General features: G+C 48.8%; 1 protein-coding gene across 3 annotated transcripts in view; it reads right to left on the bottom strand.

The window, feature by feature from the left end:
- Positions 1 to 20,848, bottom strand: part of B4GALT1 (beta-1,4-galactosyltransferase 1) — an 80,814-nt gene that overhangs the window by 5,401 nt on the left and 54,565 nt on the right. For all 3 annotated transcript variants that reach the window (XM_042844763.2, XM_005283519.4, XM_065549899.1), the window contains 3 exons: positions 17,116 to 17,351; positions 5,273 to 5,460; positions 3,219 to 3,341 (listed from right to left, as the gene is read on the bottom strand). In XM_042844763.2, coding sequence (XP_042700697.2) covers positions 3,219 to 3,341; positions 5,273 to 5,460; positions 17,116 to 17,351 — 547 coding nt within the window. The remainder of the gene's footprint in view (positions 1 to 3,218; positions 3,342 to 5,272; positions 5,461 to 17,115; positions 17,352 to 20,848) is intronic.

Here is a 20,848-nt window from a genome sequence, read left to right as displayed (position 1 = left end):
CCACCCACTAAAAACTGCCGCCTTAGCTTTCAAAACTACTCCCCGTCCAGATGGTGCACCAGTGCCTCTGCAGAACTGCCCATGAGGTCAGCACTGGAACTCTGCGGTTACCCTCTGGCTTCATATTCTGAACTCCTACGCCTGGCTAACGCTTATGGGTTCAATCCTGTAGGGTGCCACGTGCTGTCAGCTCCCACAGACTCCAGAGGGAGTTGGGGATGCTCAGCACCCCACAGGATCCACCCGTCTCCATTTCTTCCCACCTTAACTGGCTCTCCATCACCTTCCCACAGCAGTCTCTCACTTGTCTGCTCCACCCGCACTATTCCGTATACGCACACCTTCATTATAACGACAGTATGCTCCTGATTTTCCAAAACCCAATTGCCAGCTGAACTGCTGCGTTATCCAAATCCTGTCCTTGGCCCCCGGCGGGGAATAATGCACATTCAGAGGACAGAGCAGAGACCCAGGCTGTGGGGGAGGCCATGCTGCTGCAGAATGGCTCTCCAGCCCCACTGTCATGGGAAGGAGTGAGCGGGGCTGTGACCACGGAACTGCAGAGGGGCTCCCTGTCGCTCATGTCCTTTCAATTATCCGAACTCCCAATGACCTGACTAAAATTGGAGTCCCCCGTGCTACTCGAATGACCGGGAGTGTGCTGGGCTTGTTTGAAACTACCATTACTAGTGCTCCAGCTTTAACTCAGCTTTAACTCTGGGGGGGAGGGATAGCTCAGTGGTTTGAGCATTGGCCTGCTAAACCCAGGGTTGTGAGTTCAATCCTTGAGGGGGCCACTTAGGGAACTGGGGCAAAATCAGTACTTGGCCCTGCTAGTGAAGGCAGGGGGCTGGACTCGATGACCTTTCAAGGTCCCTTCCAGTTCTAGGAGATGGGATATCTCCATTAATTTATTTAATTTAATTTATTTATATTATGAAATCAGAGCGTGGGACTAAAACTGGGTCTGTTTCTGCCCATCCTTGGGGGCTGGGGAAAGTTTTGTGGTTAGACACTACGTGCAATACATAAATATAGTTTTACACCTTCTGGTGGAAGATATTCTGTGCTCCTACCAAAATGGTGGGAAAGTGCTTTCAAGCTGTAAAGTGTTCTGGCAATCCTAAGTATTACCAGTGTAGCCTAAATGCAGCTCGCCTTTACTGAGATCCCATCAAATCTGACAGACAGAACTCTTGCCACTCAGGAAATGTCACACTAGAGCAAGCTTTTCTAACACCGGTCAGCTGGCCCTTTTCTGTGTTCTCTTTGCTGTTACTACATAGAGTCAAAAGCTGCAGAAAATGTTAACTCTCAGGGTAGTTCAGCTCTGGAACAGGCTTCCGAGGGAGGTGGTGGAATCCCCAGCACTGGAAGTGTTTAAGAACAGGCTGGACAAACACCTGTCAGGGACGGTCTAGGTTGGGTTGGTCCTGCCTCAGTGCAGGGGGCTGGACTTTGTGACCTCGAGATCCCTTCCAACCCAATATTTCCATGATTCTACGATTTCAGATTTTATACCACTCCTCCCTCTCCCTTTTCTAATGCTCTCTAGCTCTTCTGTAACGGTTTCCAGCCACAGATGTCAGAGCATTTTACAAAGGGAATATAATTTTCCTTTAAGCAGGTGACATCATGCAAAGTTAGTTTTGCTTTTTTTAAATAGGTAAACCATAACATTTACAGATGTCTCAGCCAACATTTGTGTGAAGTTGTTTCATAAACTCAGGGGAAGTACAAAAGCCTATTACAAGGCCAAGGGGTAGAGAAACATTTCAGACTAAACAGAGGTTAGTAAAACCTTTCACGTGTGAACTGAAAAATCAAAACACCGGAGATTTCCAAAAACTACTGGTCTGCTCTCCGTGCAGAAAAAATTGTAAAATCTAAGCACAAGCTGCACTGTGCAAATAGCTCCCTGTGCTGGTTTCCATGGTATTTTATGCTCATTCCTGGAATTTTCAGTGTTCTATTTTACACGTTAGTATTTTGCAACTGCTTAGATTTTGCTGACAGACACCATTCCCCGCGTACTGGAACTGCAAGACTCCAGACTGGGCCGAGTTTCAGAGCGACTGCGTTCCTATCATGCAGGTGAGGTTTCTCACTTCTCCCACATGCAGAGAACTTGCCATGGGATGCTGAACAGACCCACCCCAGCCACTGCCCCACAGCTTGAGCTGTAGAGCATTTCCTGAGCGAGTGACTTGGGGGTTGGATTGAGGTGCCTCTCTGCAGGCCTTCCCAGCTCCACTGTCCCCAGCACTGGGGAGGAATCACCTAACATAGCAAGTGAGGAGAAAGCAGATGCTGGAAGACAGAAGGAATCTTGCTGCTGCTGAACCCATGGCCCTGACCTGGCATCTCTCAGGCCTCACACCAAGATCAGCACCACCAGCAAGCTGCTCAGAGAGCTCCCACAGCACACCCTCTGCCACTGGGTCTGACTGCTCCTCCCTGCCCCAGCTTGCTTGGACTAGGAGCCAGCGCAAACAGTGAGCAGGGCGCCCCGTGCTTCAGGGCCATCCGTGGCTGCAGGTTGGAGCTCTGCATTTGCATCAGCCTGCACCATGACAGTTCCTCTGGCTGAACACAGCACTGTCAGAGAGGCAATTAGGGTGTGTGCTCCTAGCTCCCCTTCTCTGACTTGCTGTGAAATCAGAACCCTGCGCCAGAGAGGAGACTCCATCGCCACCTCCCACTCCCCTACTAGGACTGTGCTGCAGGGTCAGAGATGGCGGAGAGCCCCAAACGGCTGTGGTGGCCAGCAAACACAGCCCTAGCCAGCAAGGAGCTCGGTGCAGCCCCTCAACCCACCCCGACCATATGACACGGGAGCTGGAACGGATGGACGCTCCCCGCTACTGTCTCCCCAGGAAGGATTCCAGGTTCCTGAAGAGCTCTTCCACTGGAAGTGCAATTTATAGCATACACACTCCTCACAGAAACCCTGGCCTTTTAGTGCACGTGTGTGCAGCATGTGAAACTGAGGCTCTCTGGCCACTCCAATGCACCTCTGGCAAGGCACTGCCCAGAGTGCGAGAGGAGAGAAAGCTCTAGCGTGCAGGGCTGCAGACACAGCATGGGCTAAAGCCAACTGCTTTAAGCATTACCCGGGGGTCGTACGTCACACACAGACAGGGAGAACAGTGCTGAGGGCCCAGGCTAGTAGAGGCTTCTAGCTGCACAGCAATAGCATGTTCCAGCTTGGGTCTTACCTGTTATAAATGTCGTCATCTTCGCCACCCCAGCCCCAGTAATTATTAGGAAATCCATTGATTTTTACGAATTGCTCCTTGTTTAAAGCAGACACACCTCCGAAATACTGATTGTACGGTAAACTGCAAGGGGGAAAAGAGCTTTGTTAGGTGCACCAGGCTTGTTACTGAAAAGCCAGGGCTGGATGGTGCCATCAGACACAGCCCTGAGCAAAGGGGTGCATACATTGCACCCCTTGACCTACTCCCATGGGCACTGCGACTCCCAGCTTCTGCCTGGTCTTCCGGGGTAGGGCTAGTGATGATGCTGGCCTGGACCAGCAGGAAGTTACTGCCCCACCCCTAGCCCTTGCTCTACCACCCTGGCCAGTGAGTCAGTCTGTGGGGCGTCACAGCCCCATCCACCCCTGCTCGAGGGGGGCAGTCAGTGGCTGAGTAGCCTGGCTCACTGCTATGGATCTGGAGAATAGGTGCAAGAGCCCATGCCAGATATACGTGCAGCATTCGTACAGCATAGCCCAGTGAAAAGCAATGTCCTCTAGGGCCTGGGCAGGGATAACAGCCTGGGCTTGTTATGAGCAAGTTTAGAACAGGCTTCCAAGGGCAGTATTTAAAAATGAGCCTTTGCCCATTTCCTAACAAGGTCTGCTAAAAGGCACATTCTCCCTGCAGGGTGAATAAGCAGGTGGCTAAGAAGAGGCATACCACTGGAACGACTAGCGGGGCGGGGCCGGGGGCTGTCACTGGAACGACTAGCGGGGCGGGGCCGGGGTCTGTCACTGGAACGACTAGCGGGGCGGGGCCGGGGTCTGTCACTGGAACGACTAGCGGGGCGGGGCCGGGGGCGGGGTCTGTCACTGGAACGACTAGCAGGGCGGGGGCGGGGTCTGTCACTGGAACGACTAGTGGGGCGGGGCCGGGGTCTGTCACTGGAAAGACTAGCAGGGCGGGGCTGGGGTCTGTCACTGGAAAGACTAGCAGGGCGGGGCTGGGGTCTGTCACTGGAAAGACTAGCGGGGCGGGGCCAGGGTCGGGGTCTGTCACTGGAATGACTAGCGGGGCGGGGCCAGGGTCTGTCACTGGAATGACTAGTGGGGCGGGGCCAGGGTCGGGGTCTGTCACTGGAATGACTAGCGGGGCGGGGCCGGGGTCTCACTGGAATGACTAGCGGGGCGGGGCCGGGGGGTGGGGTCTGTCACTGGAATGACTAGCGGGGCGGGGCCGGGGCCGGGGTCTGTCACTGGAATGACTAGCCGGCCGGGCCGGGGCGTGAGGTCTGTCACTGGAAAGACTAGCAGGGCTAGGTGTGTGTGTGTTCATGCATTAGGTGGAGCACAGACACATTTAGCATTTCTCTTTTGGTGCTGTCTTCCCTGATCACTCACCCACCATAACCACAATGCCTCAGCCCATACATTAATGGCTGAAAATTCTACCACGCCGCCATTTCTAGGTGCAAATATCCGTGGGGTTTCCCTGTCAGACAAGTCATGATGAATAAGCTGATGATATGGCCAAGAAGATCATATCCTTGTCCCCAAGAGCAGGCATGGTGACTGTTGGTCGGCAAGGGACACACTCTCCTCACAGCAGAGCGTACTGGGATTTTCCAATATCCCAGGGGTAGCCATTCTGGAAAACCTCCTGGCCCAGAAATCCTGACAAACTCTGCTAACACAATGCTAAATACACAGGGCCAAAATCACCCGGGACTTAGGTAGGAGCAACCCCACTGCCTTAAATGGAGATACAACGGCATTTACTGGTTGCTTGAATGGATAAAGGATAAGATGAGCACAAAAAATCTGAAAAAGATCAACTTCTATTTTTTCTACTCCTGTGACTGATATTTGAAAACTTTTAAGAACAGTTACTTAATCTCTCCTGCAGACAAACCTTTTGTTCCAGTCCTACATTGTGACAAATTGCAGCTAGGAGTGATTTTTCCAGGCCTTCAATATGAAGTTTATACTGGAGATGCTGCCACTCTGCCATGGGCATGGAAGGTTAAAATACAGATGAGTAACAAACAGTCCATTGAAAAGAGCTCTCACCGAAATCCAAACTTATCCATCGATACAGAAAGGTGCCGTGGCTGGCTGTAACACTTGTAGATGTTCCTGTCGTCCATTGGAATTAGGTCTACGTCACTAAATACAAAGCAACCATAGTCATATTCTTTCAAAGCTTCTTCAAAGCCTACGTTCAGAAGTTTAGCACGGTTAAAGGTTTCTTCTCCACCCTAATTTAAAACAAATAAAAACAATTAAGCACCTTAAGGAGGTTAATATACACTGTCCATTTCTTACCTGTTACCAAGTGTCCCATCTGTCACACTGGACCTGCACCGCCACCAACAGAGTCCAAGTCCCCTCAGCCCTCACAGCATGGGTGATGGAATATGACTAGCACTACAACCCATCTAAAGAGTTGATGCCCCCAAACTCCTTTGCCCAAATGCTGTATTTTCTGGGCAGCTGAATTGATGTGTAGCAGTTCAGAGACATGGGGAAACTGAAATGGTAGACAACAGAATAACCAGAGTTGGACAACGCTCCATTTGTCCTGCTAGTTACTGGCACATGAGATCCTAGAAGCACAGGTTATCCCCACTTCACTCTCTACACCACCCCATCGCACAGGTGAACCCCATCAACCTTGTGTGGGCATTAGAGGGGAGGTGATCTATGAAATCTCCCTAGCTCTGCACCGGACACTGCCTTCATGTACAGAATGTGACCCAGCAGTGGTATTTTGTGGTATCTCAAATTAAACAAGTGACCTTCCTTTCTAAATGTTCAGCTCGTACTAAAAACCCTCCTCAGGTGAGGAGTTTGGGCAGAATCTCAGAAAAGCACCTCTTGGTTTGAGTGGGAGGAGGTGTTTTGGGCAAAGGCTAGTGGTTCTAGGAAGCACATGAAAGAACAACCAGTTCTCTTCACAGAGGAGATAGCTACTAGGGTGTGAAACCTCTCCCCAGGCCTCAGAGGTGCTTATACACTCTGGTGAAGACTGGGTGACTATAGGGGGTGAGAGGAAGGATGGCTTTGTGGTGAAGACACTGGGTTCTCTCCTGGTTCTGCCCTATTGGACCCTGGGCATGTCACCAAAGCCAGCTCAGCAAAGCTCTCATTCACATGCTTCCTCTGAGCACACACGTGTGCTTAATGAGAGTGAGCCATGTGCTCAAAGTGAAGTTCTTTGCTGGAGAGGGATGGGAGTGTAAACACATTCATAAATGCTTTGCTGACGTGGGGCAAATCTACACAAGGAGTGTGCTACCAGCCTAGGAATACTGGTATGCTGTACTGGCCAAGTGCCCCTAGTGTGGAGACAGCTCTACTGGCAAAGCTACTTTCTACTGGTTACGGTAAAAGCCAAACAAGCTAAGCTAGTTTGCCGGTATAACTGTATTATATGTTGGGCTTCTGCCGGCCAGGGATCACGCCCCTTCACATCCCTGACCAACGGATGTGTGCTGGCAGAAGTCTGTAGCGTAGACCTGGCCTTAGCAAGCACACTCTATCGAGAGGACTGGCAAAGTATCTCCTGACAGTGCCTCCCAGGGGCATTGTGAGGAGAATACCACCAGCTCTTGGCACTATGGTGATAAGCATCTAGGAAAAGCTTGTACAGTTCAGAAGACAACTCCTCAGCTGAGGTCTAAACGTGGACACCAGCTGGGGTGGGAGCCTCTGGCACTGCCCCACACCTTACCTCCATCCATCTAAGAGTCTGAGGAGATGACTGCTTGGCTACACACACAAGCATCACTTCCAAAAAAACAATATCTTCATTAATGATCTGGAGGATGGCGTGGATTGCACCCTCAGCAAGTTTGCAGATGACGCTAAACTGGGAGGAGTGGTAGATACGCTGGAGGGTAGGGATAGGATACAGAGGGACCTAGACAAATTAGAGGATTGGGCCAAAAGAAATCTGATGAGGTTCAACAAGGAGCAGGGGGCTGGACTAGATGACCTCCTGAAGTCCCTTTCAACCCTGGGAGTCTATGATTCGGCTGGGACACGGGAGTTCTCAATCGGGTCAGACCACCCCTACCACTGCAAGCTTGAACTGGCATCTGCTCAGCTGGCCGAGCACATCCATGCCAGGGACACAGACAGCAAGCATTTCATCCATTTGGTGTTTTCCCCTCTATGCTTTACGCCTAGACTCTCTCGCTGTAGATTCAGACAGGTCTGTGGACCCTAGAGGCAGCAGCTGTTTCTGTGATGGGACTGTTATTACAGTGTGACTCAGACACAGCCCTTGGCTTTGCTGCAGCTTGGAAGACTGTAGGCTGTGATCCACAAGCCCTAGCAGGCTAAAATGCACTTGTGCATGGTCCATGGAGAGTTGTCTAGGCACATGGTGCTGGGTCCTCCTCATTTCCAGTGGCTAAAATTTACCCAGCCCTTTCCTGGTGGAATGGGTCCCTCCCTTAGGCAACTGCTGTACTTGCCACAGGGACATTGTGTGACTGTGAATGGAAGGGGGGCAGGGAGGGGCTCTGTGAGCATTAAGGGGAGGGGAAGCCGTTCACAAGACATGATCCCTGCTATGGAAAAGCTTCTGAAACCCCATCCCAGCAAGGACGTAGCCAGGGCATTACAGCTGCGATCAGAACAGGAGGTTTTTTGTGTGTATTTGTTGTTAAAAAGGGCTGTGTGTTTCTCAACTGGTGACAATTTAGAAGCACTGTCAGGCCTTGGGATACTGAGATTTAAATTTCCCAGTATCCCACGAGCTGCTGAAGGGTTTAGCCTCATACTAATCCCAACGCTTTCAAAAGGAAAAATACAGAAGTAGGAAATTCACTGTGTTTTGTACTCTCTCTCCTGATTTATTTTTGTGGGGGGTGGTGGGAGGAGGCTTGGTAAAAGCAGAATTAAAAAATCAGGGCCAGATTCTAATACCCTTTTTCTGGTTTAGTATCACCTTGCTCTACAAGTGCTCTCCTTGGCTTCAATGGTACCATTCAGTGTAACGAAGGCTATCAAAGCCGGGCCCTGAATCTGTACTAAAATAAATAAATAATATCCTCTTCCTCTTGGCAAAAGAAACATCACCCTCTAGGGGAATGCCACTGTGCCCTGGGTTCAGCCAGCTGTTACTGTGTAGCTAGCTTCCATTCACAGTGTTTGCAACGTGTCTGTGTGGGGCTCTGTTATCGCCACTGAGACCTAGCTTCCAGCCGCAGCACATTCGGTTACTTCTGACGTTTAAGCAGGAGGCAAACAGCTGGCATTCTTGCTAACGTGACAATCTGTGCTGATTTATTTGCCTGTCCTCTGGTTACGCAAACCAATTCAGATCTGAAGAACGAAAGGCAGCGAGCACCTGTGCAGAATGTGTCACCATGCAAACCTCAAAGGGAGTGCCTTTTTCCTTTTCCATGCATAGAACGGACCATCGCAGCGGGTCTCAGCAGCACACACAAGGCGGATTCACAACCAGGCAAGTGGGTAACCCTTCGCATACAGGGCAGAAAGTTGGCAGCCTGATGAAAACAAAGACTTCCCCTTCTTCATCACCTTAGGACTTAGAACTTGCCGAGCCAAACTGAACAAGAAGTGCTGTCCGTGTTAATGCCCTGTCAATTAACATGAGAGAGGCAAATCTGTACCAAGAGAATCCCTCAGATGGTAGAGTGGTCATTCACATGGTGGAGACTGAAGCCAAAAACAGAAGAGTTAGAGAAGAAATCCCTTTTGCTTCTGTGACTCAGCTACCCCCAGACAAACTGCTTGATACTTGATCTAGCAGTGGCTTGTACAGACTGCAGTGAGGGATCTAGAGCCATTTGTCTCTCCCATGGAGGCTGGAATGCTAATTCTGTGGGGCCTACCAAATAGCTAACTTCCACAGACCCACACATGCACCCCACCATGCCAGAAGAGAACCTTGCACTTTGACCAAGCAGGAAATATGGCCCAACTGAACCCCGTGCATTAGTCTATCACAACCCTTGAGGCTCTACCCTCTACATGGAGACCACTAACAAAGGAACAGCAGCAGGCTCTCACCGAGGAAGGGGCAACTGTAGTTAGACCTTCAGGGCTCTGTAGATGTACAGAGAACACCTTCGCTTCTTTGTCACTTCAGGAAGAAGAGCACCCTGTAATTAAGGTGGGCAATTCTGCCATCCCTGTCACAGCAGAGGGAAGGAAAGGAGCCCCCAGAAAACTCCTCTTCCCTGCTTGGTGGCAGGTTGGAAGCCTATCTAGCTCAGAGAGGGGAGTGCAGTCAGACTAGACTCAGACCGGTGGCATTCTATGGGAGCAGCTCTGCTGGAGAAACTGGAGTTACCTGCTCTGAAAATCTTAGAAGCAAGCTGTGATCTGAAGCTCCTGGATGGGCCCAAGGGCAGGGAGGCCAGCCTCTGTCCCATGGGCTCTGAAGGCTGTTGCCAACTGCCAGCATGGCGAAGCCTTTGAAGGAAAGCAACAGGAGGCTTCATTTTGTTTAGAAAAACCTCTTCTAAGCCAGGAAATACCAGCTGCCCATAATACTGTCCAGCAGTGGGGAAGTGGCACAGAGTATGCAGAGCTGTCAGACACTGGGAAGGAACCAGCAATCCCCCTGTGGGACATGAACTGAGTTATAATTGCCATCTTCAGCCTCGGATGTCCACTGAAAGTAGGAAGCACAACATGTACTCCCAGGTTCCCGTTTCTGCACAGCACCCCCTTCTGGGGTATGTATACACTACACACTACGCCCAGGTTCTGACTCAGGTTTGAGCCTAAGACCCCACACCAATCAGTCTGCCCCGGGTCAGCAAGCACTCAGGACCCAAGTCCTAGAACCCGGCTGGGGAGGGGCGCGGGCGTCAGTGCCCAAGTACCACTGTGACTTGGGTCTAAGCCCTGTGCTTTGGCAGTGTGGACACAGCTCAGAAGGGCTGCATAGGGCAGTGTGGATGCGCTAGCACAGCTGAGAGACCCGGGTCTAGCAACTGTAAATGCAGCTTTGCAATGCAGTGCGGTGGCTCGAGTGCGGGCGTGGAAACACACGAGCTGGGTTTACAATGCAGTGTAGATGAACTCTAGAGCTCGGAGGAGATGGCAGCACGCGTGGGAGAGGGTAAGGCTCTGGGCACCGGGCTTACTGCAGGGGTGACAGAGATCCCCTCAGGTGTGGCAGGGGGCATGTCTGTGTTACACATTAACACGGGGGGTTAGAGAAGTCTTGGGGACTTGGACATCCGACTCCCATTGGCCGTCTATGGGGTTTGGACGTCTAGCCCCTTTGATGCGTCTGGAAATCCAGCCTACCATCTCTGCTGACCCCCCAGGAGCACCTGGCGGGATTCCACAGACCCCTACACTGCAGCTTACTTCTCACACAAAGGGACCAGTGGAAGCCTCCAAACGCATTTGAAACCCACCTACCTTGGGTTTGGAGGCAGGTTTCAGAGGGGGAAGGCTAACATACTGCGCCTACTGCTCCCTTCTCGTAGCTCCACGCCTGAGGTGGCAGCATGGGGAGTGCAGGGTACTCTTGTCCCTGAACACCGAAGCAGCCTGATCGCCATGTTACCAACAGTGCTGTGTCACCAGCAGCACAGGGAGAGACATTTTGGACAGGACTGTGACAGGCCTGCTTGCGTGCAAGTGTCTGTAGGATCATGGCCTTAACGCTTAGGTGCCTAACTCCCCAAGAGACATAAGAACAGCCATATTGGATCAGACCAATAGTCCATCCAGCCCAGTATCCTCTCTTCCAACAGTGGCTGGTGCCAGGTGCCCCAGAGGGAATGAACAGAACAGTTAATCATCAAGTGATCCATCCCCTGTCGCCCATTCCCAGCTTCTGGCAGTCAGAGGCTAGGGACACCCACAGCATGGGGTTGTGTTCCTGCCAATCCTGGCTAATAGCCATTGATGGATCTGTCCTCCATGAACTGATCTAATTCTGTTTTGAACACTGTTATAGTCTGGAGCACATGACTTATGAGGAGAGGCTGAGGGAACTGGGATTGTTTAGTCTGCATAAGAGAAGAATGAGGGGGGGATTTGATAGCTGCTTTCAACTACCTGAAAGGGGGTTCCAAAGAGGATGGATCTAGACTGTTCTCAATGATACCTGATGACAGAACAAGGAGTAATGGTCTCAAGTTGTAGTGGGGAAGATTTAGGTTGGACATTAGGAAAAACTTTTTCACTAGGAGGGTGGTGAAGCACTGGAATGGGTTACCTAGGGAGGTGGTGGAAACTCCTTCCTTAGAGGTTTTTAAGGTCAGGCTTGACAAAGCCCTGGCTGGGATGATTTAGTTGGGAATTGGTCCTGCTTTGAGCAGGGGGTTGGACTAGATGACCTCCTGAGGTCCCTTCCAACCCTGATATTCTATGATTGGCTTTCACAACATCCTCTGGCAAGGAGTTCCACAGGTTGACTGTGCGTTGTGTGAAGAAATACTTCCATTTGTTTTAAACCTGCTGCCAATTAATTTCATTGGGTGATCCCTAGTTCTTGTGTTCGGTGAAGGGGTAAATAACATTTCCTATTCACTTTCTCCACACCAGTCATGATTTTACAGACTTCTATCATATCCCCCCCTTAGTTGGCTCTTTTCTAAGCTGAACAGTCCCAGTCTTTTTAATCTCTCCTCATATGGAAGCTGTTCCATTCCCTAATCACTTTTGTTGCCCTTCTCCCTTACCTTTTCCAGTTCCAATAGATCTTCTTTGAGATGGGGCGACCACATCTGCACACAGTATTCAAGATGTGGGCGTACCATGGATTTATATAGAGGCAATATGATATTTTCTGTCTTATTATCTATCCTTTTCTTAATGATTCCCAACATTCTGTTTGCTTTTTTGACTGCCGCTGCACACTGAGCCAATGTTTTCAGAGAACTATCTCCCAGACACTTCTTTGAAAGCCCCAGTCTAAATCTACATGTATTTGATTACTTCTCTAGGACTGCTGCAGCATCCAACGCGTTTCAAGTCCACACTGGACGTTATTCACTAGGAATATTATTGACTCTTCAGGCCCTGGTGCCATGCAGCCAGCAGTAGCCACAACATTGCTGCAGTGAGTAAAATAATTCCTTAACAGAAAACACCAGGAACAGAGCGTGGGGCAGAAATGTGTTATTTGACTCGCAGCTGGAGGTGCGTGCTGCCCGCTGAGCAGGCCATCGGCAGAATGCAGGGAATGGAGTGCCGTGGACACTTACAGGCCACACAGTTGTCAGCTGCTTTCCAGATCGAAGGTGAGGAGATTAAGGAATAACCAGCTGTTGCGGGTGCCTTGCACAACTGCCTTCCGGCACACATGCAAAAGAGAGCAATTGGCGTTGCTCCCAACAGAAGGTCAGGGCTGTTCTGAGCAGCCTCCTCACAGGAGACTCTTATTTTTCTTCTCAGTACCCACAGGAGATCATAGAAACAACAGCATCTGCCTCTGCTGTACACTAACCCACAAGCAGAGTGACCCAGCAAGCTGGCAAATAGGAGCTAGGCAGCATTTCTTTTTATTCTTTCAAAAACACAGCCAGCAGCTCCATCCTGCCCTGTGAAATAACATGTAAAAACACAACACCCACACATGAGCACAGTCAGATACCACACAATGTATCACACATGCAATCATAGCATAGCCAGGGCCAGTGGGAAATTGCTGGAAAAACAACTGAAATTTGCAGGGAATTTTCTAATCCTCCCCAATCCCTCTACCCACTTTAGTAACATAATGTGACACTCACAGCCATGTGCACAGTCAAGTTGCTAAAGAGAACCCTCTTTTTAAAAACTTTGTAAGTGCATATATCAGGGTGAATGTGTTAGCAGGGGTAACTGTGGATGTAGCTACACCCAGCAGCCAAGTCTAGTGAGGGCTCTAGGAGGGGAAGGCTGGTTCAGTGGCTGAGGTGCTAACTCAGGAGACACAGGTTCAATTCCCTGCTCTACCACACACTCCCTGTGTGATCATGGGGAAGTTCCTCACCTACAGCAATGGGATTGCTCTGCCTCCCAAGGGGGCAGGAGGATAAACTCAGTACAGACTGGGAGGAGCCAAGTAATGGGGCAGGAGAATTATGTAGGGAACAAATAAGCAGAGTTCCCATCCTGGAGAGAGTGACTGAGATGACACCCAAACTGGTCACTTGAGTTTTACCTGGGAGGAATTTGCCCCATTGTTTTTAAAGACTGCCTCGTCCCCAGGAATGTGGACACCAAAGGAGGAAAGTGGTTACGGGGAACGGATGGTCATCTCACTCACAGGCCTACTGGTGCATTCTGCAACTCCTGGAGTGCCTATCCCATAATGCCCAGGGGCATTCTAAACATGAGGTATGGCATTGTGGGATGTAGTTTGGAGGACCAGCTAAGCTGGTGGGGCAGTGGCACTTGTGGCTTCCATTGTTGTCTGGGCTGGGTCAGGTAGACCTGACCTGAAGACCTCATCTCAGGTGTTGTAACACATTGTGACCAGTGCTTGTAGATTACGCGGCATGACTGTTGTTTGCAGATGCAAAACATTAGAGGGATCTTGCAAGTTCCAGCTGTCCTAATCAATTGTTCATTGTAACATCTTTTTTATCTCCCACAAGCAAGGCACAGCTGCAGGTTTATTTCTTAGATTACCCATTTTAATAGATGTTGGCATGTTAATGGCCCAAATTAAGTTAACACTTAATTGAGGAGAACAGGCCAAAGGTCAGGTTCACAAATGTGTTGATGGTATTTGTTCCACTGAAGATAGGTGATTGCCTCATTAACTGGGGTTGGCAGAAATGTATCCATTTACATCAGGAGGAATTTAAAAAAAAAGACTAGATTTTAAAAAACAACAGACCATAAAATTGCTGCTCTGCATCCCCCCTTCTCCCCCGCTCATGTTTTCCACTGGCTCTGGTTATACCCCAGACACTTTACAAATACCATTTTTCTGACTTCAGTCCAGCATTAATGTGGCGCATTTCAGCCAGCCAAGAATTGAATGGTGAAGATGCAATGGATTCATGCCTGAATTGCATTGCACTGAAAGGAAGAAGTTTGACATTACCAGTGCAGCAGCAGTAAGGGTCAGCGCTCCTCTCTCTTTCTATGAGATGTAGGGTACAGAAGAGCACGTAGGTGGAGTGCAAGAATCAGATCACACAGTAATTTTCCTTGCTTCAGTGACTGCTTTGCTATAGACACGATTAACAAGTAAAGGTAAAATTTCCCCACTAGAAGGAAAAAAAAAGAAAGAAAAAAAAAAAAGGAAGGATGGATGCAAAGGGAAGGACAGACAAGAAAAAGAGAAAAGCAATTGTCAAGACAGCAGAGAAATAAGAACGTTTTCCTCCTCTACTTCTGTAACCGCCCCTGACGCAGCTTTCCTCTCGCCCCCACGGAGGGTGGCGGCTGGCTTAGTGCCACTGACAGTTCTCAATGTTACCGACATAATGTTTCAGAGATGTGCAGAACATGTTTAGACTTCAGCACAGGAGAAGGCAAACATTTTAGCTGCAAATTAGGTCACGTCAGTTACTACAGATAATCGTTGCCCTCCCGTCAAGGAGATACTTGCAGAAGAATGAACTGTACCTCTCTAGGGTCTGTATACTCAGTATATTGGCACCATGTCTGTTTAACTCTTCGGCAAGGGGCATATTTTAAAAGACTGACTAGATAATTTTTGTGCAGGTTAATTTTAGAGCATGTAACAAATGCCCTATGATATAGTTCAGTCCCCATGACCAGGCAGTGCTCGCCTTCATTGTCAGGCACTAACCGCTGGAGATTAGTCCCAGCGGTGCTATCACCACTGTGATGTGGATATCCACTCACTAGCAACTAGCCCAAGGCCACAAGTCATTTTTCAAAGGCCCCTGAAAAGCTATCATATGATAGGAGATATTGACTGTGAGCAGTAACCCCAGTCGTAGGACTGAAATCCCATATTTTAAACAAGATCCTAACATTTAACATATGAAACTTAGAGCAACCAGTGACCATTTATTAGAAACGGCCACACACCACTAACTTTTGACTTTCCAAGTTATGCAAATGTTCCCAACTTGTGAAACTAGCATGTTGGGTGAGAGGAGCATTCTGGTGGGAGGAAGTACAGAACGCAGAGGCATCCAGCTTCGTCCCCACCCCCACACGTGTGTTTTCAATGGGGATTTTACCAGAACACTAGTATCACTATATGGGCAAACAAAATATATGCATGTTCACAGTGGATCCTTAGTGCATCAAAATACCATCTTCACGAGCTAGGGGTGGCTGGGTATTTACGCCACCATTTGTGAGAGGCGTGTGGTCTGGAGAGCTGCACTCTAAATGGTCATTTATGCTATGCTGCAAAGGGGGTCTGCAGAGCAACTTCAGGGATAACATTTAGTATAGTTAGTCGAGCATGTTATTACCAGTTGTAGGAAAGCTGATTCCATCACCAGTATGGTCTGATATATAAGCATGTTACACATATAAACAAAAATGATTTGAGGGGGATTAATGACAGAACATTATAATCTAAGCTAAAATAATCTGTTATTTGCAGTTGCATATCATCTGTAAATAGAGCACTCTGCCATCACAGAAACATGAACAAAGTCATATCAAGCACAGCAGGTAAGTATTAACATTCCTTAGGTGAGTATTTACCATTAGCATAAATACATAGCAATCCATTTCCTGAGGCATAGAGAAAAGTTCAAACCTTTCTGCTGCACCTGAACATACCAACTGATCTTGACTTTAGATACCATCCATTGTTTGCAGTGTTGTCGTAGCCAGGTTGATCCCAGAGTATTAGAGAGACAAGGTGGGCAAGGTAAAGCTGAGCCGATAAAAGATATTACTTCACCCACTTTGTCTCTCTTGACTCTAGAGACAGCTATGCTCCAGGGAGTGTGCTGCCTTTCAGCATTGCACAGGGCTGGGATCCAAAACTAGACAGAGATGCTGTGTTAATATCTATGTGCCAGATACTCAGAGAGACTTCACTGGCACCCTTCGGAGTGATAGAGGTGCCCTTTCATCACAACTAATGCATTTTTCTTAACTTGTTAAGCTGCTCAATGTGTGCACAACAGCCAATTTTTTTTGGAATCATGGCATATGCTCAAGCCAGTCATGTTGTTTGGAGAGGGACATAGGCAGGGCTAAAAGGCAAATACACCTCTACCTCGATAGAACGCTGTCCTCGGGAGCCAAAAAATCTTAACCGCGTTATAGGTGAAACCGCATTATATCGAACTTGCTTTGATCCACCGGAGTGCACAGCCCTGCCCCCCCGGAGCACTGCTTTCCCGCGTTATATCCAAATTCGTGTTATATCGGGTCGCATTATATTGGGGTAGAGATGTATATTGGAAGTAATGCCAGTAATTTTTTTCTATTCCATTTACTTGAAATGGACTTGTCTACATCTATAAGAGATCTATGTTCTATCCACACGCAGGACAGTTAGTGCACTGTTCCTATTAGTGTTACTGGGGGTTATCTGGGTATCTGGCCTGCATCATACAGGCAGTCAGACTAGGGATCTGATGATCCCTTCTGGCCTCGGAATCTAGGACTAAAAGTCCTGCACAAGTTGGTGATAAGTGTATCCTGGTGGAAATAAGATGAGACTCTATTACTAAAAGTTCTCTTCAAAGTGGTTATTAAGTAGAAGTTACTCACAAGGAATTTGCCTAACTTGAGAACTGGATCTCAGTTTACTGGGGGAAGCATTTTTCTAAAGCTATAAAAGCAACTAGCAGAAGTGTTTGGATTTGTTTGCAGATTATGCAGTGAAGATTCCCGACTCTTCACTCTTTCATTTTGTGCATTAATCTTCTCAACCAGCAAGTTGGTTGCTGAGTATAAGCCAACTGCACCTTTGCACGGAAGTATTATAGCCATTATTCTGTGAACATATGCACGTCCCAAGTCCTTACCTGATTGATGACATACACTCCATAGTCAAGCTGTTGCCTTTGAAGGATTGGGTGGAGATAATACAGCCAGTACTTCAGATGCTCATCACGGTTCCTGAATGGTATGATGATTGCTACTTTCTGAAGTGCTTTACAGTCTTTTGGAGCATATCGGCCTCCTTCTCTCACTTCAGGGTTTATCTTCTCAACTTCCTCAAGATTCACAGGCTGGGAAAATTCCACATGCAGTGCACCAACTGGAAAGGACCATGACAGACAGTGAGTATGCAGATTCCAAAAGACCCATACAATTCTCTGTAAAGGTTTGAAGAAACACATTTCTTTTATAACCAAGGATGGGGACATGGGTGGAGGAGGGGGTTTGGATCTGAATAAAATCCTATGAACATGAAAAACTGCCCTCTTAAACAAGCACAACAAAACCAGCTGCACAATACAGGAGCAGCGTGAGACCCTGCCCCACTCAGGGAAGACACTCACGTCAATGTGCTTTGGATCAGGCCTCAAATTTGTATCGGATATTTACTAGGTCTGAAAGTCCTCAGACCTGCCATAGGTCACTGGCTCCTACATGGAATAACAACCCAGCATGCATTCTGCTGTCGGCACACCCTGGTACCAGCCCGAGGAGAGAAGAAACACTCCACTTAATCGCTACCCCGCAATATAGTGCGGGTCTTACATGGTTTAAAATCAATCTCCTTACTCCAAGGACTAAACACATGCAAAATTAACAAAACCCCCTTTTTGCTAAGAATACCCACAGAGCAACTGAAAGTACACCCCACCTTTAAAGTTCCTGTTCTAGAAACAGGAAACAAAGCCATATTTGCATTTAGGTTGGCAACTTCAGTGCCTGGTTTCAGTAGAATAGGTTTGGAAAGTGCCACTGTCATCTTCCCTGAAGCAGGGGTTTCAAACTGAGGGGCTCATAGGCAAACATGGCTATTGTATTAGTGTTACTTCAAATAAGGCCACACATAGCTCAGAATGGCGGGTGAACCCCATGGGAACAAGCCAGTCACAGAGGGCATGACCCCCACAGCAGGGGCTGGTCAAAGGCTCTGAATAAAAGGGTGTGTGTTGGGGGGAGGCAGGGGAGAGACTGAAAATGGGTAATAACTAACAAAGAGAAGTATCCTGACAACAAAAGCCAGGCTGCATACTCTGCCAGTCCCCCCTTGCCAGGGTGCTGTGCACTCCTCAGCGCAGAGGCCCGTCCTGGGACTGAGGCTGGGGTTGACCCCTCAGTGCAGTTGTGGGTGCCCTGGGGAAAACTCAGTCAGCTCAACTGGTGCAGACCCTGGCCTGTCCTTCTCTGCACTGTGACACATTACCACAGTCCAGCAGAATTTTGAACCATTGTGTTTGCCAGCATGCTGCTCACCAGACCTGGCAGCTGGTGCAGAAAAGGACCCATCATGTTCAGTGTTGTTCCAGTTACACCCTAATGTGCTGCCAAGTCAGGGCTACTCCTGAGCCCAGACAAGGCCTCAGACACCCTACACAGCAATGGTGTCATCAAAACGACAGGGTGGGGGCACCAGCCAAGTCTGCAGCCGCATACTGGAGAAGATGGATTATTTTTCGTCGGGCGGTTTCTCCGTAGCAGCTCTCTGCTCTGAGTCAGTCCTGCCCATTCTAAAACAGATGCAGGTGAAATCCGGCAACCTCTCCAAAGCGTGAGAGCAGCCCAGGGAGTAGGAGCCCCCAGTAACAGAGGCCAAAGTCCCTTGGGGGCTGCCCCGGCTTCCTCAGAGTGGTGTTCTTTGACAGGAGCACCTGGCAGGCCTAGACTAAGGCGCAGAGCACCGTGAGCGGAGTGTCAGCGGGCTGTTTGCTTTAAAGGAAGAATTCAGAAAATGTCAGCTCTTCCGTCTGACGGTGTAAACACACCGTGGAACGGGGCTCAGCTTTAGCTAAACCCTATTGGCATGTCCTTTCATTTAATCATTTAAAGGCCATCTGCACTTCATCCAAAGCACATATGTTTTTTTGGAGAGATGTTAGGTTCAATTCACATTTGGATGAGCACAATATCAGACCTGCTATGTACACACACCTCCACACACCCCTTTTTCATCCCAAGATTTAATTTAATAAGTGAGAGCTCCATGCCCACGCTCACCAGCACGTGCTGGCACAGGAGAAAGCACTCAGGCTGTGCACAGCTGGGGAAATTACTACAGACGAAAGCTCATCCTCACAAAGCATCTTCATTAGATGTACAGAGCGTGACTGGTAAGGAGAAAGGGCATGGTTTTCAGAGATAAATACAGATAAGTAGCTGTTACAGTGAGTTTTCTCTATATTTACATTAATGCACCATTCATGTATAGGGATATCACAACAATATGACTTTAGTTCTGGCCTGTGGCCTTTTTCTTGCTTATTGAACTACAAGGAGTTACTTCTGCTTCAGGCTATACTCCTACAGCCAGTGCCATGCAAGGGGTGATGGGGTCAGGGTTGGGATTGCCAATACTCTCCATGAGCCAGCAAGGTCTCCGTAACAGGGCATCTCACCCCTTCAGGGCTGGGGCTAGCCAACTCTCATTACACACACACTGGCATACCTACCTCCTTGCTCAGTGCTGTCAAAAATCTCCCCCCCTCCCCCCGAGCAACGTACTTACGTCGACCTAACGCTCCATGCAGACAGTGCTATGTTGGCGGGAGAGCTTTTCCCACTGATAGAATCATAGAATATCAGGGTTGGAAGGGACCTCAGGAGGTCATCTAGTCCAACCCCCTGCTCAAAGCAGGACCAATTCCCAACTAAATCATCCCAGCCAGAGCTTTGTCAAGCCTGACCTTAAAAACCTCTAAGGAAGGAGATTCCACCACCTCCCTAGGTAACGCATTCCAGTGCTTCACCACCCTCCTAGTGAAATAGTGTTTCCTAATATCCAACCTGGACCTCCCCCACTGCAACTTGAGACCATTACTCCTTGTTCTGTCATCAGGTACCACTGAGAACAGTCTAGATCCATCCTCTTTGGAACCCCCTTTCAGGTAGTTGAAAGCCTCTATCAAATCCCCCCTCATTCTTCTCTTCTGCAGACTAAACAATCCCAGTTCCCTCAGCCTCTCCTCATAAGTCATGTGCTCCAGCCCCCTAATCATTTTTGTTGCCCTCCGTTGAACTCTTTCCAATTTTTCCACATCCTTCTTGTAGTGTGGGGCCCAAAACTGAACACAGTACTCCAGATGAATAGAGTACTCCTCACCAATGTCAAATAGAGGGGAATGATCACATCCCTCGATCTGCTGGCAATGCCCCTACTTATACAGCCCAAAATGCCGTTAGCCTTCTTGGCAACAAAGGCACATTGTCGACTCATATCCAGCTTCTCGTCCACCGTAACCCCTAGGTCCTTTTCTGCAGAACTGCTTCCTAGCCATTCAGTCCCTAGTCTGTAACAGTGAATGCGACTCTTCCGTCCTAAGTGAAGGACTCTGCACTTGTCCTTGTTGAACCTCATCATGTTTCTTTTGGCCCAATCCTCTAATTTGTCTAGGTCCCTCTGTATCCTATCCCTACCCTCCAGCGTATCTACCACTCCTCCCAGTTTAGTGTCATCTGCAAACTTGCTGAGAGTGCAGTCCACGTCATCCTCCAGATCATTAATGAAGATATTGAACAAAACCGGCCCCAGGACCAACCCTTGGGGCACTCCACTTGAATCCGGCTGCCAACTAGACATGGAGCCGTTGATCACTACCCGTTGAG

Source organism: Chrysemys picta, chromosome 6 (genome assembly GCF_011386835.1).
Source record: "Chrysemys picta bellii isolate R12L10 chromosome 6, ASM1138683v2, whole genome shotgun sequence".
Lineage (NCBI taxonomy): Eukaryota > Metazoa > Chordata > Testudines > Emydidae > Chrysemys > Chrysemys picta.
This window is presented reverse-complemented; position numbering and strand designations above follow the sequence as displayed.